We start from the raw sequence: 19,800 nt of genomic DNA on the forward strand, positions 1-19,800 counted from the left end.
GCCATGTGCAACATACCAAACCAGCAAGCACTTCTCATCAAGCCCAAGTGCACCATTTCAGACTAGCATGCACTTCTCATCCAGCCAAAGTGCACCATTCCAGACCAGCATGCACTTTTCATCCAGTCCAAGTGCACCATACCAGACTAGCATGCACTTCTCATCCAGCCCAAGTGCACCATTCCAGACCAGCATGCACAGCACTGCCACACCTTTTCCACCACCCCAGTCCAGAATGCACAGCTCCAGTCCAAGTGCACACCAGACCCCCACAGGATCATCCAATCCAATTGCACCACCCAACTTAGCCAGCAGTCCAATTCCAAGACCGAGGAGGAAAATGATGGTCACATTAGAGACCCTGAATGCTTCCAAGAATGCATCTAGATACATGGGGGCTATCAAGTTTGCTGGGAGTCAGTCATCAACGCATGCTCCAAGAAAAAAATGAATAGCTTGTCGTTTTATATCTTTTGATGAATGACTTGTGTTTTGTATAATTATAGCCAAGCCCTTATTTTGTATAATTGGTATTACTTAAACAATGCCTTGCTGTTTGGGTTAAGATTGGCAGTTGAACAATGTCCTTTTGTTATTTAAACATACTTTTGCCTTTTTTAATGATAACTATGTCTGGGTTAAGTTTGGCAGTATGTTATTTAAGATGTTTGGATTTCAAGATTGAGTTTGTTGTTTCCTTCTGTCTTGTTTTATATGTGTAGTATAGTGCTTTCTTGGAATATATTATCTGTTACCAGTTTTATTTGTTGCATGCACTTGGAAATCTGCTACTTGGTTCAACAGGGACATTTCCAATCCACACATCCACACATTGAATTGAATGAAAAATGTATTCATTTATTTCTCAACAGAAGGAGTACAAAATAAGCAACAGGTGTGTGTCATTGCTAATAACTAATCCTACCAAAATAGAGCACACTGCAACCCTCTATACATAAACACTGCAACCCTACATGTACTAACAAGCACAGCAACCCACACAAGTTATTCCCACCCCCTACCTAAGCAAACATAGAATTGCAAATATCACCACTAACAATGCCACAACTACAACTAAAAACTTCTCTCTCTTCTTGCAGTCTGCAAGCTCAGCCTCAAGTTTGATGATCCTTTGCCTTTGCTATGGGATAAGCACCTTACCACGTGCACATATCTCATCATCATGCCATTGGAAGAACCTACACTTTCGCCCCACCTCAAACACAGATAATGCTCTGAAAAATGAAAAATGGAAATCCGAAACAACATACTGAAATTAACTAAGACCCACCCAAAAAATTTACTGAAATTGACATACCCAATAGTTTGGACAACCATAGAACCTTTTGCCAAGGTTGTCTTTAGTCCACGCCACAACTAGGATAGGTTTTTTATTACAGTAGCACTACATCGGTGCTCTCCTCATCACACTAGAACTTGTTGAATAGCTTGCTTCCATTGGGCTTCGAAGATTGTTTGTTTTGATCGTGGTTTTGGGAGATGAGGATTAGCTGTGTGGGTAGAGGTCGAAGCTCGAATTTTGGGAGTTTAGGGTTTCTGGTACTGATTTGGGGGATTTTGAGTTTCTGGTACTGATTTGGGGGGTAAGTGAGGGTCACGTGCGAAAAATGGGGCAGGAAACCCAGGTGGCATGGGAGACGAGAGCAACGGTGGATTTTTATTAATATTTTAATCAGTCCGTTAGCCACGTCAGCCATTTCCATCTATTGGCTGACGGAAAGGACTTAAATAACAAGCGTTAATTGGATTTAGGACTAAAAGTGGTAAAATAGAAATGTAGGGACCAAAATAAAAATGACCCCAAAATGTAGGGGCGAAAAGAGCATTTACACCAATTATAAAATACTAGCACTAGCTTCATCACATGCGCTTCAAGTGTGTGATGAGGCTCTTAAGAGTGTCATGAGACTAGCTTAAAAAAACATGAGCAAATTGAAATGAAAGAGATTTGTAATATGAAAGATTTAAAGATGTAGTGTCTACTTTTACGAAGGTGGTGGAGCAATTAGAGAAAAAGAGACAAAGTGAAAGTCAAAGGAAAAGAGAAAACAATATAATGAAATTTATTAAAAAAAATAATATGTTCATACATAGTGATTAACTTATTTTGAAATTAGTGGAAATGTCATGGTTTTAAAAACCAGACCAAATTGGACGTTTCAAATGATTGAATTGGGAATTAGTATGGTAAAAATTCGAGAAAATCAATTGTTCAATAGGTAAAAATCGAAAACTAGACCTATTTTTGGTTCTTTGATCGTTTTGGTTTTTAAAACCTTGGAGAGCGTAGGAACAAATATGCAGGATTGGATTTATTTTTTTAGAATTTGAAGAAGAAAGAGAAAAGATGATAAATATGGAGAGACATGTAGAATAAAGTAACTTCTTCTTATTATGAGTATAAAGTTGGTGGGAACATGAAAGTAAATATGTTCAAGAAAAAAAAAATTGTATGTAACTTTTTTTAAAAAGATAAATTGTTTGTTAGTGAATTGTTTTTTTGAACTTATCTAAAATTTAGGAATTTTAAAATTAGTAATTCCATATGTCTAATCCTATTATTTAAACTTTCTAAACATGTAAATTTAATTGTATTTTGGGCATAAAATGGTAGGAATCGAAACCAAGAAAAACACTTAAATAATAGTGTAGATATTCATTTCAAACGGTGACAATCCTTTTTTTCATCACAAGAGAACATTTATACAAAATTTGGCGACAAATTTCACATATGTTGAAGTGACAAATAATTAGTAGTAGGTACAAAAATGATTTTACCAATGGATCTAGATAAGCATGAGTGAGAGCTTACCAACTTAACTATTGTTAAAAGAATCCGAATTTGGTAAGAAGGGATGTAAAACCCGTGTTTTACATCATTTAATAAGTAGGGGTGACAATTTTGCCCCGCCCTTCACTGCTTCGCCTCACACAGGTTTTTCCCCCCTCCACAAAGGTGGTGGGATAGGAATGTGGCGAGATTTTAGCCCTGCACCATTAGGTAGGGCAGGGATGTGTTTAGACTTTTTAGACCCAACCCACCTTGTCCTGCCTCATCTCGCCCCGCCCGCCTCGCATTGATAAGGGTTAAATTGTAAAATTTTCATACTCTAAAACTCTACTATTTAAACAAACATATCATCAACTTATTTTATTATACTCAATTAGGATTTCTACCTCTTTTCTCTCTCTCTCTCTCTCTAGCAAGGTTGGAAATAAGGTACCAATTTTAACATTTTCTTTTGTTTTTATTATAAACAAATTTATATGCTATTGAATTATTGATTTTATATTATGAGATTTTTGTTTTTGTTGTGATATTGTCTTGTTAAACACTTTAATAATATTATTCAATTTTTGCTAAAAATTAATTTCATTTGATATGGTAAATTTATTTTTAATTTCAAGTATATTTTTATTAATGAAACAGGTTTTATAAAAAACAATTGAAATAGTTGTGGACAAATTAATAAGAAGTAGAGTTTTACAGGTGGGTGGGGTTTCACGGGGCTCCAAGGAGCAGGATGGGGCAAAAAAAATTTCCATAAAGACAAAACCATGTGGGACGGGGGTGAAGACTCCATCCTTCAGATCCGCTCCGCCCTGTCCCATTGCCATCTCTACTAATAAAAAATTGTTACATCGATTTTTTATTTAAAATTCGATACATCATACCATATATAATAACAACTCAATCAAATTAAAAGTTTGAATTTTCAAATGTGTATTAAGGGTGTTTTAACTTTTAACCACATTCTTATGGATTTTTTTTTTTTTTTTGGGGTAAAGGAGGATATATTATGGAATTTACTCTTTTGTTAAAGATACTGTAAAATTTGTTTGTGTTTTGCTCCAAATTCACAGCACTTTTCCCGTTCTGGCAATATTCCACACCAAACCCTAACAGACGTCACCCAAACGTTTGGCCCCCACCAAAACAAGAGACGCCGTTAAAAGAGCCGTTATCTCAACCCCTATATAAAACCATTCACAGCCATCACCACTATTTCCGTTCCCATTTCTCTCTCTCTCTCTCTCTCTCTCAGGGCAGCTTCTCTCAGATCTGCCCAAACCCACCTCACATATTCACCATGTAAGCTCTCTCTCTCTCTCTCTCTCTCTCTCTCTCTCTCTCTCTATATATATATATATATATATAGGATGAATCTGGATCTGAGTTTGGTTTAGATCTGAAACTGTTTATGAAGCTTTGGTTAAAGTTATGGTCTTTTTGCATTTTACATTGCAGATTTGATGTTTTTGATAGAAACCCATTTGGATGTTTGCTTTGTACAACATGTATTCCTTTTTGCTTTTGAGGTTTCTCATAGATCTGTTACATCTAGGACCTTTTTAGGTGTAATTTGTCGGAACCCATTTTGATTTTTGTTCCATAGCATTTTTTTGTTCTTAGAAAATTGATGAAACATGAATCAGTGGCTGTCTTCCATAAAAATGTCATCTTTATTATTTATAAATAATAGGTCTTTTTAAAAATGTCATATTTTTTTCATAGATCTGATTCATGGTGTAAGATGCATATGGTTATTGATGGATGCAAATATTTGTGTTTTAGATGGGTCTGGTCAATGAGAATTGTATATGATCTCATTTGTGAGATAAAGTTGTTTGTTTTAGATCTTTGGTAATTTAATTCTGTGATATATGCTGACTGTTGGGCTAATTTGATGTAGGTTTCTTAGGTCAATGCTTGAAAAATCAATCATATCATAACCATGAGTTGATAAACAAGACATTTTATACCATATAGGTTGATGTAGATGTCATTATAATCATGGATTTGAATATTGTGTGTATTTATACAAGCAGGAGTTATGTGATGTGTATGTAGGTAGGTATGAGTGTATTTGTGTTAGATGAATTTGGTATCTGACTTGGGATTTTGGGGATTCAGCTTGAGATAAAAGATGGGGCTGTCTTTCACCAAGCTTTTCAGCCGGCTCTTTGCCAAGAAGGAGATGCGAATTCTAATGGTGGGTCTCGATGCGGCTGGTAAGACCACCATTTTGTACAAGCTCAAGCTTGGAGAGATCGTGACCACCATTCCTACAATTGGTATGCTTTTTCTATTTTTTTCAAAATTGTTTGGTTGTATTGATGTGCTGCTAGTTTGTAGTTAGAGGTAGTTGGATTTTACCACATTTTTTGTTGCTTGGCATTAAATTTTTGCAATTGATACAATCTGCATTTTACTCAGGTTTCAATGTGGAGACTGTGGAATACAAGAACATCAGCTTCACTGTCTGGGATGTCGGGGGCCAGGACAAGGTATGTGGTCTTAGTATTTAAGTTTCTTAACAACTGAAACTTTAAGCATAAATGTGAAATCAGGAAAATATTGTTGATTATATCATGTTTCTGTAATTGTTATGTGCACCTAGTTTCTTTAGTGCTTATGGACGGTCTTGTGCTGACTAGATATTGAACCATTAGCACACAACAAATTCATAAGCTACATCTACTAGCTACTTTCTGATTCAGTTTTTCCTTGTCTATTTAAGGAAAAGCTATTCAGCTTGTAGCAGACATTTCAGACAAGTATCTGATAACTTGTGTTTAGTTGCTGTTGGTTATTATGTGCATATGTATGGCCTTGTGCTAATTAGATGCTTGTCCATTAGCACGCAACATAAAAATAATGTATGTACATTATTTTGAGCCACCTTGTCTTTCAGTTTCTTCCTTAGTTTTAAGAGGAAGTATGTTTTTGTGTTAGGCGTGTTTAGTCATTCGTGATTTATGTGCTTATTGACGGTCTTGTGCTGATTAGTTATTCCATCAGCACATAACATATTCATAAGCTACATTGAATGCTGCATTGTATTTTCAGTTTCTCCTTATTCTATGTGAGGACAGCTATTAATGTTGTGGCGTACATAATCTATACACACAATTATATATATGAATACGTGCATACATATGCAGTTAGGCATGTGTATACTTGAATGCTTTTATGTTTGTATTATGCATTAGTTGGTTAACATAGGTACTTCACACTTTGAAAATGGCATGCTTATGGGTGATCCATTGTTATTAATGTGTTGTTGGTGATACACCAAGTTAAATTTATTGAGAGCTATACTTTCCCTTGGGCACTATTGTCTGTCCATTTTCTTAGTCTTGTATGGTGCATGTACAGATTCGACCTTTGTGGAGACATTACTTCCAAAATACTCAAGGGCTTATCTTCGTGGTTGATAGCAATGACCGTGACCGTGTGGTTGAGGCTAGGGATGAGCTGCATCGGATGTTGAATGAGGTAACTAAAGGCTCCATCTTGTTATAAACTGAGTGGAACCTGTAATGTTTTAGTTTAGTTAGATCTTGGAAAATTTTATTGATTTATTTTATGTTACTAGTCTATTAGAAACTAACACAATTAAACATAATTAACAATTCACATAATTAGTTGGATCATTTTATTATTGACATTGCTTTGTAATACTGTTAGTCTCTGCAGTATTCTAATTCAACTGTTTTGGTATTAATAACATATATCCCTTGTACATCTTACTGCCAATAGCTCATTTTACTTACCATCTCTGAGTTTTGTTTAAAATTTTCTTGTGCATAATAATATTGCTGGTTGAATGCCTAGGATGAATTGAGGGAGGCTGTGCTGCTTGTATTTGCAAACAAGCAGGATCTTCCAAATGCCATGAATGCTGCTGAAATAACTGATAAGCTTGGTCTTCATTCCCTCCGTCAACGCCACTGGTATATTAACACACACACACTCCCTCTCTCTCTCTCTCTCGTTTAACTCTATGCATAGGAAATTTGGCATCCACTGATTGGGGCCATTACTATGGGTTCTATTTCAGGTATATCCAGAGCACATGTGCCACTTCAGGGGAAGGGCTGTACGAGGGACTAGACTGGCTTTCCAACAATATTGCTAACAAGGTTAGGCTCTAGTGCTGCATGCAACATAAGTGATAATCTTTGATATGGTTATGGGCTGGTTTATTAATATTTTCTATTGGTTCTTGCAGGCGTAGGAGATCCGTAAATCTTCATTTACTTTTTTGGGCTGCAATCTCTGTCAAAGGGGATTTTGTCGTTATGTGGTGTTTATGCATTTTACATTTGATATTGTCTTGAGAATGTATCTGTTTGTTTAGATCATTGTTACAATATGATAGAAATTGACATTTGCCTTGTAGATTCTAAATAATTCATGATTCACAGTTGATAGATATGATTAAACCTTGCTTATTTTGGGATACCCTTGCTTTTGGTTCTCCTTCAATGGATATGGTTGTAATAGTTTCTTCTACCCCTAATTCTCATTTATGATTAAAAGGTCAATTCTCCTATGTGTTGAAGTTGCATGGGGACTTGAAGATCCATTGATGATAAATCTTTTACGTGTCACCGATCTCGTTGTTTGGAATGGTGGTAGTAAGTGTTACTTTAGTTTCTAGGGCTTGATTATGGGACGGTTGATTTGATCTTCTCTTCCTTTCCATCATGGGTCCTCTTTCAATGTATAAGTACATTCAAAAAGTCGTTGAAATTTTAATCTATAACCATCAGGATTTTGGTTAAATGCACAAAGATTTTGTTGTTGAAGCCTTAATAGATTAACAAGTGATTGGCTACATCTCAATAGCTAGGGGTCTTTTGAAAATTCAGATAAAAAGAATTGTATTCCAACTGTGGGGAGAGCATCTTGTATACAGCACCCACAACAATTTGTTAATATTTGCACTTGCTTTTAGTACTTGAGGCCAAGTAAATTTTGAATGCATCACATCTTGAGTTATCACTTTGCTCAACATTACATCGTTGAGCAAAGTTGTTGAATTGGTGAACCAATATGCCATACTGAAACATTGAGAAGGCCAGAAGGGTCACCCATTTAGAGTTCGGATATTTGCATCACTTGGTGTTGAAAGAGATTCATCTCTTGTCATTGTAGCTCATGGTATATGAATTTGACCAATATCCCAGTTGAAGGCCAAGATGGTGTTTTTTTGGCTGAAGGCCACGAAGTTTTGACCATCTGGTGTTGATGGCTCATATTGTTGAACTTTTTATTTTGTTTTATATACTTATTCTTTGTTCAGTGTAATATATTACTGTTAGACACTACAACTTATAATAACGCCTATACCATCATTAGTTTCTAACAATTCCACTAAACTACAAATAAGTATAACTACACTAAATAAAACACAGCTAATTTACATTTAAAACCTTGATGTCTCTTATTTAACTTATTATGGTCAAAATGTTTTATTTAAATCTTAAAATTTCAAAATATTTAGTCATAGCTAAGAGTATTGTAACTCAACTAGTTAGCATCACCTTTTTTTTTTTTCATGACCTGATAAAAGGTTTAAATAAAATGTTTTTAAAACTTTGATATTTAAATGAAACATTTTGGAAGTTATAAGATTTAAATGAAACACGCTCAAATCAACTAAGTTGAAATTACATTAGGACAGTATATTATATTTTCTATAAATGGTAGAATAAAGGATTTTATATTTCATATACAAATATAGTAATAATAAATGTCTATAAATAACTATATTTATTATCAAATTTCTATTTAGGCAAGAAAAAAAAAAATAGAAGAGATAAAAAATTCTATTATGTTAAATTCACTCATGTGGTTGCATTGACTAATAAGTTACCCATTTTAATTTATTTATTCGTGAAAGAAGATTACACATTTTGTATTGTATTGGTCAATGCAATTACATAGATGAATTTAATTCAAAAAGCTAAGGTATAGAATCCTAATAAATGTAAGGAAATATGCTTAAATTTTGCTCTTACAATATTATGCATTTGTTGGGGAAGTTTTGTTGTACAATGATTGATTTAAAGAAAATTTGTTAGAAATTATCAGAACTTTGTAACAAATAAATAGTTTAAAGCTGATTGAGTTTGTTTGAATGCACTTTGTTTGAATGCACTGTGATTTTTTTTTTATTAACAGAACACGCCATCTCACAAAATTGCTAGCGGCAGTTTTGATGCACTGTGATTAAAAGTTCTCAATTTTAGGAAAAATTAAATAGTATTAAATAATATCACATCAGTTATATCAAATTTCAATAAATGAGAGTAGTGATAGAATGTTGATATGATTAAATTTTGATACTGTTTGACACTTAATGCGGTATCTTCTCCAGCTTTTGGTGAGGCCAAGTGGATGTTGGTATAAGATGTATTAAAATTTTTCCTAAATACTTATATTTTAGGGAAATGACTTTTATTTTATTCCATTCTAAATAATTTTATATAACTTCTAAAAAAATAATTATATAGAATATTGCTATATTTACAACATTTTCACAACAAATCTTAAAATAAGTTGTTACTTGTTTTAATTTCAACTCAAACCACTGAACATAGTATTTTTCTTCTAGATATATTTATATATATATATATATATATTTAGAAGATTTTAGATACTTAATTTGATTATATTATTTCAAAAATTATTAAACTGTTTTAAAATTAGAAACTCAAAGAAAAAAACAGAAAAGAAATTAGAGAAAAGAAGCCATTCTCTCTCTCTCTGGCGACTCTGGCAAAATAAGTAGCACACGGATTTTTAGCATGTTTTTCTAAAACGGTACTATTCAGTATTCAGCCAATTTTGCCGGGGTACACTAACACTGGTATTGCCCTCTCTCTCTCTCTCTCTCTCTCTCAATTTTCAAACTCATCGCTACCATCTCTGACTGCACCAAAATCCGACCCGAATTGTTAGCTGGAACCCGAATAATCTTCAGGGAAGAGAAATGGGTACGCTTCGTGCTTCCAATCCTTTCATTATTGTTCCATTTCCATTTCATGCTTTTTCTTCTTCTTCTTCTTCTTATTATTCTACTCTTACTACTAGTAGAGAAAACCCAAATCAGAATCAGAATCAGAATCAGTTGTTGAAATCAATGAGAGATCAGTGTAAATGTGGAAGCTTTAGGAATGTTGATGATGCCTTAGACATGTTTGATAAAATGCTTCACATGCGCCCTTTGCCTTACATTGTTGACTTTAATCGCATTTTGGGTGCCATTACAAGAATGAAGCATTACCCATTAGTCATTACTCTATTTAAACAAATGGGCTCATCAGGAATTGCTCCCAGTCTTCCTACTCTCAATACTTTGATTAATTGCTTCGGCCATTTGAACCGAGTAGATTTTGGGTTCTCTGTGTTAGCAACAATTTTGAAACTTGGTTATCACCCAGACTCTATTACTCTAACCTACTCTCAAGGGTCTCTGTCTTCAAGGTAACGTTGTTGGAGCTGTGAAGTTGGTAGAAGATATGGAGAAGAAAGGGTATCAACCTGATGCATTTACTTGTGGAACGATACTAAATGCTCTGTGTAAGATTGGTAAGACTGATATGGCTATTAGATTGCTTAGGAAGATGGAAGAGGGGAAGTTTAAAGCTAATGTGGTGCTCTATAGCACAATCATTGACAGCTTATGTAAGGATAGGTTTGTAACTGAGGCCTTGAACCTTTTGACTGAAATGATGAGTAAAGGCATTCAGCCGGACCTTATCACTTACAATTCCTTAGTTCAAGGCCTATGCAATTTTGGCAGGTGGAGAGAGGCTACTACTTTGTTGAACGAGATGGCACAGAGGAAGATCATGCCAAGTGTGAGGACCTTCAACATATTGGTGGACACATTTTGCAAAGAGGGGATGTTGAAAGAGGCGAAAATTATTTTTGATAAGATGATTCAAAGAGGTATTGAGCCTGACGTAGTCTCTTATAATTCTTTAATTGATGGATACTGTTTGCAAAATAAATTGAAGGATGCCATCGAAGCATTGAACATGATGGTTGAAAGGGGTTATTCACCTAATGTTGTTAGCTATAACACATTGATTAATGGATTTTGTAAAAATAAAAAAATTGATGAGGCAATGAATCTCTTTAATGAAATGTCCAACAAGGGAGTAACTCCTGATGTTGTGACTTACAATACTCTTATAGGTGGGTTTTGTCGAGTGAAGAGACACAAGGCTGCTCTAGAGCTATTTCATAATATGCAGGCTTGTGGCCAACCTCTAGATCCCCAAACCTATGCTGTCTTGTTGGACGGCCTATGTAAGAATGGACAAGTTGTTGAGGCAATAAAAGTGTTTCATGAGATGGAAGACAAAACATTGGGCAACGATATTGTGATTTACAGCATTTTAATTGATGGTTTGTGTAATGTTGGGAATCTTACAGTTGCAAGAGAACTCTTTTATAGTCTACCTGCGAAAGGATTGCAACCCAATGTTCAAACTTACACCATAATGCTCAAAGGGCTTTGCAAAGAGGGACTGATAGAAGAAGCAAGTGAGATATTTGAGAAAATGGATGGGAGCGGTTGTTCACCTAACGATCGCACATATAACACAATAATCCAAGGATTACTGCAACACAATGAGACATCAATGGCAATGAAATATCTTGAAATAATGGTTGAAAAGGGTTTTTCAGCAAATGCAACAGTTGCAAGCATGTTGGTTGACTTGCTATCATCTAATCAAGTAGATAAGAACATTCAAGGATTGCTCCAGAAGCTTGAGTGAAGGTTTTTTAGTTTCTCAACATCAAGGACAAGTTTCATATTCACATGTCAATCTTTAAGCGATGTGTATTCATTTCAGGTAAATTTTATAGTTTCTAAAGATAATTTTTCTATTTCATTTATGTATGCATGATTCTTTGTACCTTTAACTATTCTATCTTTTGTTGCAATTTCATTGTGCACTCATGTTGTTGCTTGGAAGTTGGAACCTATTTTCCTGGATGGTTGTTTCAAAATTTTTTCTGATTTAAAGTTAATGCTAAATATTGTTGCTCTAAAATTTGGCATTTTTTGGTTATATGTCCCTTGGCCAGTGGAATTAATGATAATAAATGTTTCCTCCAATAAAATTAAGTTTTGGAGTTGCATGTATGCAAACTGAGTTCCAGTCCCCTTTTCCCCTCCTATAAGCCTTGTGGTGCTATTGTGCAATGGACTCAAGTCAAATTTTGCTAGTCTAGCTTGGTTGGTTTATCAACTCAAGGAGTTAGCTGATAATTTTGTATGTGCTTCTCCTTGAATTGTCTAAAGAGAGAAGCAACTAAGGTTGTAGTGCAATACAAAATTAACTTCATGGTATAATCATTTTGACATTTAAAGTAAATGAATTGAGTTGGAAACTCCCAACTTGTGATCATATAGCTGAAGAATAGTTCATATGTTAGTGATTGATTACATTTCATGGACACAGAGCTGATTCTTTTGGAGCTTTTGTAATTTCATTTTGTTGCATGTAGATTGTGAATTCCTAGGCCAACTTAGGTTAGGTTTCTTAGTTTTAGTTAGTGATGTTATGCTTAAAGAAAACCAATCTTTTTGAAATACACAAGGTCAACTTAGTGATATCATGTTTGGTCAAGTATAAGATAGATAATCCCATAGGTCTTCTGGAATATACAACAAGGTTTATAAAAGTCGTGTTGTAGGTTATTGCAAAATCATTATAATGAGATAATTATTATGTATGAGTGTTTTCTTGTTAGGTTGATTTGGTTTTTGACTTGTGATTTTGGGAATTTAGCTTGAGATAAAAGATTTCTCTTTCACCAAGCTTTTCAGTTGGCCTTTTGCCAAGGAGATATGTATTCTAATGGTGGGTCTTCATGCAGTGGGCAAGACTACCATTTTGTGCAAGCTGAAATTGGGAGAGATTGTGACCACCCTTCCTACCGTTGGTATTCTTTCGCTATATTGTTAACATTGTTCTATGATATAATGTGCTGCTTGTTTGTAGTTATAGGTAGTTGGATTTTACAAATTATTTTGTTGCTTAGAATTTTGCAGGTGACGTTGATTTTCATAATAATTAATTAATATATCCGAACATTTGAAAATATATCTATAATAATTTATGATTAAAAAATATTTTTAACTTTTCTCTAGCTAAAATAGAAAGACAAATGCTCATATTAACTTTCCTTCAAAACTTTGTTTTTGTTTGGGATTTTTAACAGAACAAGATTCTCTCAAATTATTTCGGTTGGATGAGTTTGTCATTAATCCAAGCTCAAGTCATTGCCCTCAAGTAAATCATTCGGAACTTCATTTATGGCAAAGGTATATACTTCTAGGAATGACTTGGTTTAGGTGTCATTGGAGTTTCCAAGTAGAAGCAATTGAAGATTTGGCTCTAAAAATAAACTTAACTATCGTAGCGTACATCATGGTAGATCCTCATAAGGAATTATTGGATGAGAGAGCCACAAAGGAGAACTTTAGTCTCTATAGTTTGAAAGGAACTCAACCCAAAACTTAAACTGACTTGATGAATGAAGGCGGGATTGGAAAATTGGGTTCCTGACCAAGAGTGCTGAACAACACTTTGGTCCAGGATATCAGTGCCAAATGACACTAATGACAATTTGACACAAAAGTTTTGACCTAAAGTGCTGTGTGCCGATCAGCCTATTTTGTTCTGTTAAGCTCTGTATTCCTACAACGCCTCCTTGATAGTTGCTAATATGTGTTGGCAAGTTGGGAACGCTGTTTTGATGGCTGGAATTGGGTTCTCATGTATAGGGATAATTTGGTCCATTTGGGAAGTTAGTTAGGATAAATAGTTGCATGGTTATTTAGCATATGCAAGGGATTAGTTTTTCAACATATAGAACTTGTATGAAGGCTTTTAGTCTTTCAACATCAGGTACTCGATTTCATAATTTAATGCTTTGCTAGTCAATCTATAAGGAGTTTCTTTTCATGTATATTAGTAGTGAAGATTTGGAAAACCTCAATTTGTTCTTTAAATCTGTGAGAGATCAATGCAGATCTCAAAGCTTTAGGAATCTTGGTAGTGCCTTAGGGTTGTTTGATCAATCGGTTCACATGTGCCTTTTTCCTTCCGTTTTGGATTTTAATCCCATGTTGTATACCTATTGGCATGGCAATTAATGTCTGCTATCTAAGGAAATGAAATAGTAATATAGATATACTACTTAAACACATTGTATCACTTTATTTCACTATGAATGTTGTGCTACCGAGATACTTAAATCAACAAAGATGGTCCTCAATTCTTAGGTGGATTAATGCTACATCTAGTTGCATGCATTCAGTACTAGGTTTGGATTACAAGCATTGAAGTTATAAATTTTTTTTCACAAAAAATAGAACTCTTTGAGGACTTTTCAGGGTCACTCCTAAAACATTTGATCCATGGACAGGTGTGTGAACACTGTAGCATGATGATGGCAGTAAAGTTACTATAACAAAAGTTTTAATATAAAATATATGGGGTTTGGATGATGATTGTTAATTCTACTAGAGGATCTTTGAATGAGGACACTCATGTAGCTTTATTACTTTATGCCAATATGCCAGCTAGCTTTGGTAGTAGTTGCAATCCTACTACTCATCAACCAGACGGAAAATGGTAACCCATTAAAGTGTAGTATGTATTCTATATACAACTCTATTGACATATATTAGAACATTTCATCTAGATCAAATTGTTTTATGTAGGATGGAAAACCCTTCATTAGAGGGACCGTTTGGGTTTTTCCTCTGTTCTAAGCATTTCATTTCCTGTATTTCTTTGAGATTTTTCTAATAATATTTGCAGTTAGTTTTATTGATTCCTAAATAATTATGAATTGGATGAATATAAATCCATTTGGTATAGTCACTAAAGATGGTTTTGAGAGGTTCATTCTTTTTCTGTTTGATACAATGCTTCACATGCACCCTTTCCCTTCCCTTGTGGATTTTAATCAATTTTTGGGTGCCATTGCAAGAATGAAGCGTTACTCGGTGGTCATTAATTTAGATAGAGATATGGAATCACTAGGAATTACTCCCAATATCTTTGGCTAGAACAATAGCAGATGGTAGTGATACCTTGGTTTCTAGGCTTGATTATGATGCAGTTGATCTGTTCTTTCAACCATTGTGGATTAACTTTTAATGTGTAGATACATTCAAATGCTTTTCAATGTTAGTTAGCGCTCAGGTATTTTGTATACAACTGACTCTCTCTCAGTGGAATCATGCTTGTGCTTTGAAGCCCATTGGGAATTTGGTGAATGCTGAGGATTTTAGTGTGCTAGTCTTAATAAAGTAGTTGGTTACATCTCTATGGTTAGGGATGTTTATGAAATTTTACATAAACAGAAGTATGTCCCAAATGTGAGGAGAGTGTGTATTATACTGCACCAACAACAATTTTGTAATACTAGCACTTGCTTTTAGTACTTGAGCCCATTGGCGGTTCTCAAATACGTCTAGCATTCATATTTGTAAATTGAAGGTTGGCATTTTTGGTTGTGTGCATTGTTATGCAAAGTTTTTGTTTTTGGTAAACAGGTAGACTTTTTTGCTATTTTGAAACATAGACAAAACTTAGATACAATTCTTTAGATATTTTACCTTATGTTTCCCAATTAAATTCACTCACGTGGCTGGCTAATGGGCCACGTAGTTAAATTTATTTGTCTGCTGGAGAAGATACCAGCTTTTGTGTTGCTTGGTCAATGTAATTACATGATTGATTTTAATTGGTGAATGGTGAACCTAAGGTATCTAAGGAACAGAAGAAATTGTACTGTAAGTTTTGCTCTTAAAACATTATGCATCTGTATGGGAATCTTAAGTAAATGCTGCCAAAGGTGATCACCTAGATAGAGCTAAGATGGGATAAAACTGCATCACTTTGGTCTCTTAAGGGATTGAAGACGTGAACACCTGATATTGATGGCCCACATTGTTGAAAATGTGACACTGACAGCCACTAATGGCTCACATTGTTTATCGGAGACAGCAATTATTATATACTTTGTAAGATTCTCTAATAAAGTATCTATAAATGGTTGGATTGGAGCATAATATAGCCTTGAGTCCTGACAATGGTGCAATTGTACATGGTTTGTGCACTAATTAGAGATATAATGCCAATAACATATATACCCTTGTATATCTTACTGCCAATAGCTCATTTTACTTACCATCTCTGAGTTTTGTTTAAAATTTTCTTGTGCATAATAATATTGCTGGTTGAATGCCTAGGATGAATTGAGGGAGGTTGTGCTGCTTGTATTTGCAAACAAGCAGGATCTTCCAAATGCCATGAATGCTGCTGAAATAACTGATAAACTTGGTCTTCATTCTCTCCGTCAACGCCACTGGTATATTAACACACTCTCTCTCTCTCTCTCATGTTTTGTCCTATGCATAGGAAGTTTGGTATCCACTGATTGGGGCCATTACTTTGGGTTCTATTTCAGGTATATCCAGAGCACATGTGCCACTTCAGGGGAAGGGCTGTATGAGGGACTAGATTGGCTTTCCAACAATATGGCTAACAAGGTTAGGCTGTAGTGCTGCATGCAGCATAAGTGATAATCTTCGATATGGTTATGGGCTGGTTTATTAATATTTTCTATTTGGTTCTTGCTGGCTTAGGAGATCTGTAAATCTTCATTTACTTTTTTGGGTTGCAATCTCTGTCAAAGGGGATTTTGTTGTTGTGTGGTGTTTATGCGTTTTACATTTGATATTGTCTTGAGAATGCATCTGTTTGGTTAGATCATTGTTACAATATGGTAGAAATTGACATTTGTCTTGTAGATTTTAAATAATTCATGATTCTCAGTTGATAGATATGATTAAACCTTGCTTATTTTGGGATACCCTTGCTTTTGGATCTCCTTCAATGGATATGGTTGTAATAGTTTCTCCTCTCCCTAATTCTCATTTATGACTAAAAAGGGCAATTCTCTTATGTGGTGAAGTTGCATGGGTACTTGAAGATCCATTGATGTTAATCTTTTGCGAGTTACCAATCTCTTTGTTTGGAATAGTGGTAGTAAGTGGTACTTTAGTTTCTAGGGCTTGATTATGGGACAATTGATTTGATCTTCTCTTCCATAATGGGTCCTCTTTCAATGCATAAGTACATTAAAAAAGCTGTTGAAATTTTAATCTATAATCTTCAGGATTTTGGTTAAATGCCAAGGATTTTGGTGTTGAAGTCTTAATAGATTAACAAGTGATTGGTTACATCTCAATAGCTAGGGGTCAATACGAAATTTTAGATAAAAAGAATTGTATTCCAACTGTGGGGAGAGCATCTTGTATGCAGCAACCAGAACAATTTGTTAATATTTGCACTTGCTTTTAGTACTTGAGGTCAAGTAAATTGCGAATGCATCACATCTTGAGTTAGAGCTCTGATATTTGCATCACTTTGCTCAACATTGCATTGTTGAGCAAAGTTGTTGAATTGGTGAACCAATATGCCATACTAAAACATTGAGAAGGTCAGATGGGTCACCCATTTAAAGTTCAGATATTTGCATCACTTCATTGTAGCTTATGGTATATGAATTTGACCAATATCCAAGTTGAAGGCCATGAAGTTAAGTTTTTTTTTTTTTTTTTTTTTTTGAAGGCCACTAAGTTTTGACCATCTGGTGTTGATGGCTGATGTTGTTGAACTTTTTATTTTGTTTCATTTACTTATTCTTTGTTTTGTGTAATATATTACTGTGAGACACTACAACTTATAATGACACCTATCCCATCTTTAGTTTCTAACAATTCCACTAAACTACAATCAAGTATAACAACTCCACTAAATAAAACACAGCTAATTTACATTTAAAACCTTGATGTCTTTTATTTAAATTTTTATGGTCAAAATGTTTTATTTAAATCTTAAAATTTCAAAATACATTTTATTTAGCCAAGAGTATTGTAGCTCAACTAGTTAGCACTACCTTCTTTTTTTCATGACAATTTGGAAAAATGTGATAAAAGGTTTAAATAAAACGTTTTTAAAAACTTTGATATTTAAATGAAACATTTTGGAAGTTATAAAGTTTTAAATGAAACACACTCAAATCAACTAAGTTGAGATTATATATATTGGGCAATTATTGTGTAGTCTCGGAGTACAAGGTCAGCAAGTTGACCTTGTACTCCTAGCCAATAGGAGCATGCCAACACATAATAACTTGCTTATCTCAGCGGGACTGCCAGCTTAGGGTGCTCTGTTAACTTTAGGAAATTTTTAGTTTCACTTTTAATTTTAAAACAGGGGCACTCCTTCCTTCTCTCAAACTCTCACATATGATTCCTCTCTTCCTCTCCCATGAACAGCGGCTCAAGTACCATGGGCTGTTCCTCTCTCACCTCCGTTAGCATCGTGGAAGTTCACTATGCAGCCACCTTGCCGTGATTGGTTCAGTTCATTCTCTGATGCCGTTTCGGTATTCGTTCAAAACAAAACTGATCTAGCCCAAACGAAAACAAAAGCCCTTCCGGACTCTTCTCTGTATGGTCCTTATCAAGCTCTTTCCTCTTCTAATCCATTGCTCCAAGCCTCATTCACAGGTATAGCCATCTGTAAAGGCGTAAACGGTGAGTGCAATTTTTTTTTTTAAATCATCTTTTGTGGAAATTTCTTATACTGTAATTATTGATGATTTGAATCTCATATTTTGTGATAAATCTACTGTTTGGGATTTTGATTGTAATGTGATTTGGATTTGCAATTCTTACCCAATTGGGTGTTGGATTTGTAATTTTGTGAAGTAACTTGTGGCTGGTGAGTCATTATATAAAGCATGACTCATGGTATGTTTTTTATTGCATATAAAGTGTTTGTTTAAATGCTTCTTAGGCCAAAACTTACCAAATCCTTGTCCAACTTTTTGAGACAGCCAAATCCTTATTTTGCAGTGCTATAAGATTTTTTTTTTTGAGTGAAGTATTTGCTGTTTTGCAGTGAATCTATTATTGATTTAGTAGTTTCCATTTATTTAAAGCCTAAGTAATTGTGCGAGTATTACTGGAATTTGCAAATAAATTTATGTAGCTTATTAACCCTTTCAGTGTTGGTTCCAAGTGTTGGATGCTTACTTTTACTCTTATTTTTTTTTGGTTTATTACCAGAGAGGCTTTGTTGAGGCCCATGCTTCTGTACTCCAATTGGCTCATTCCTTTACTCCAATTGTTTGATAAAATTCCCCAAGATTGTCATTTTTAAAGAATTTTGGTATAGACCTTCATGAAACTTGCTTATTACCGTTAGAAAAGCTTGATTTAATTATCATAACTCATTCTTGGACATGTTCTTGATAGTGCTTAGACATATTGGAGTTCACCTGTGATGTTTATTAATAACTGTAAATTTCACTTATGCTATTTTGTATTAATCGTGTGATGAATATATATATATATATATATATATTATATTCATACATTATTTAGTTTTGATATTTAATCATTATGCAGAAGAAGTTCATACTTTAGAGAAGCAAAATGAGTAGAGGTGGAGAGAAAGGTTTCACAACCACAAAAATCTAGAAGGATATTTCAATGGATAGCTGAAAAGTAAGTTTGATGATGCTTTCATTTGTGGAAACAATTATACTTTCTATATTTAAGCCTTGCTGCCCAGCTTTCTTTTAGGAATCCTTTGTTTTTACTTTTTGGTTTTCATCTAGCAAAGTGAATTTGTACTTATAGATTCACTTAAATTTGACTTGGAGCCCATGTAAAGTTATGTACTAATTTTATATGCTTAGTTTCTTGTTCTCAAGGATTACTTAATTTATACATTTTATTTATTTATTTATTTATCTTTAAATTAGATTGTCAACCACATAAAAAAGTTACAAAAGTAAGACATGGGCAATGGCCACTATGAACTAAGTAAGGGAGTTCATAAGGTATTTTTTGTTATAGTTGAAGACAAGCA

The 19,800-nt window shown here is 34.4% G+C and overlaps 3 protein-coding genes across 8 annotated transcripts; all 3 read left to right on the plus strand.

The window, feature by feature from the left end:
- Positions 1–4,002: 4,002 nt before the first annotated feature.
- Positions 4,003–19,386, plus strand: LOC115978922 (ADP-ribosylation factor 2-like). 5 transcript variants are annotated; one of them, XM_031100838.1, is made up of 7 exons: positions 4,003–4,114; positions 4,937–5,097; positions 5,240–5,310; positions 6,182–6,301; positions 6,641–6,759; positions 16,322–16,403; positions 19,335–19,386. In XM_031100838.1, the coding sequence occupies exons 2-7, from the start codon at positions 4,950–4,952 to the stop codon at positions 19,350–19,352; spliced, it is 558 nt and encodes a 185-aa protein (XP_030956698.1). In that variant the 5' UTR covers positions 4,003–4,114; positions 4,937–4,949; the 3' UTR covers positions 19,353–19,386. The 5 variants fall into 5 exon arrangements, with proteins under 5 accessions (XP_030956698.1, XP_030956699.1, XP_030956697.1 ...); XM_031100839.1 differs by having other exon boundaries at positions 19,338–19,367; XM_031100837.1 differs by lacking the exon at positions 19,335–19,386 and adding an exon at positions 18,198–18,254.
- LOC115978923 (pentatricopeptide repeat-containing protein At1g12775, mitochondrial-like) lies at positions 9,604–10,324 on the plus strand. The gene has a single exon (XM_031100842.1). The coding sequence runs from the start codon at positions 9,807–9,809 to the stop codon at positions 10,302–10,304; it is 498 nt and encodes a 165-aa protein (XP_030956702.1). The 5' UTR covers positions 9,604–9,806; the 3' UTR covers positions 10,305–10,324.
- LOC115978920 (putative pentatricopeptide repeat-containing protein At1g12700, mitochondrial) lies at positions 10,312–18,283 on the plus strand. 2 transcript variants are annotated; one of them, XM_031100835.1, is made up of 3 exons: positions 10,312–11,682; positions 16,104–16,222; positions 18,198–18,283. In XM_031100835.1, the coding sequence occupies exon 1, from the start codon at positions 10,336–10,338 to the stop codon at positions 11,602–11,604; it is 1,269 nt and encodes a 422-aa protein (XP_030956695.1). In that variant the 5' UTR covers positions 10,312–10,335; the 3' UTR covers positions 11,605–11,682; positions 16,104–16,222; positions 18,198–18,283. The 2 variants fall into 2 exon arrangements, with proteins under 2 accessions (XP_030956695.1, XP_030956694.1); XM_031100834.1 differs by lacking the exons at positions 16,104–16,222; positions 18,198–18,283 and adding an exon at positions 12,713–12,778.
- Positions 19,387–19,800: the final 414 nt, after the last annotated feature.

This window comes from Quercus lobata, chromosome 3 (assembly GCF_001633185.2).
Source record: "Quercus lobata isolate SW786 chromosome 3, ValleyOak3.0 Primary Assembly, whole genome shotgun sequence".
NCBI classification, from domain to species: domain Eukaryota; kingdom Viridiplantae; phylum Streptophyta; class Magnoliopsida; order Fagales; family Fagaceae; genus Quercus; species Quercus lobata.

Excerpts from the sequence above, each read along its gene's own strand:
- LOC115978922 (XM_031100837.1), top strand. The coding sequence starts at position 4,950 with ATGGGGCTGTCTTTCACCAAGCTTTTCAGCCGGCTCTTTGCCAAGAAG. Across the intron at positions 5,311-6,181 it reads ATGTCGGGGGCCAGGACAAG|ATTCGACCTTTGTGGAGACA; the intron begins GTATGTGGTCTT and ends GTGCATGTACAG. Across the intron at positions 16,404-18,197 it reads CCAACAATATGGCTAACAAG|CGGCTCAAGTACCATGGGCT; the intron begins GTTAGGCTGTAG and ends TCCCATGAACAG.
- LOC115978923 (XM_031100842.1), top strand. The coding sequence starts at position 9,807 with ATGGGTACGCTTCGTGCTTCCAATCCTTTCATTATTGTTCCATTTCCA.
- LOC115978920 (XM_031100835.1), top strand. The coding sequence starts at position 10,336 with ATGGAGAAGAAAGGGTATCAACCTGATGCATTTACTTGTGGAACGATA.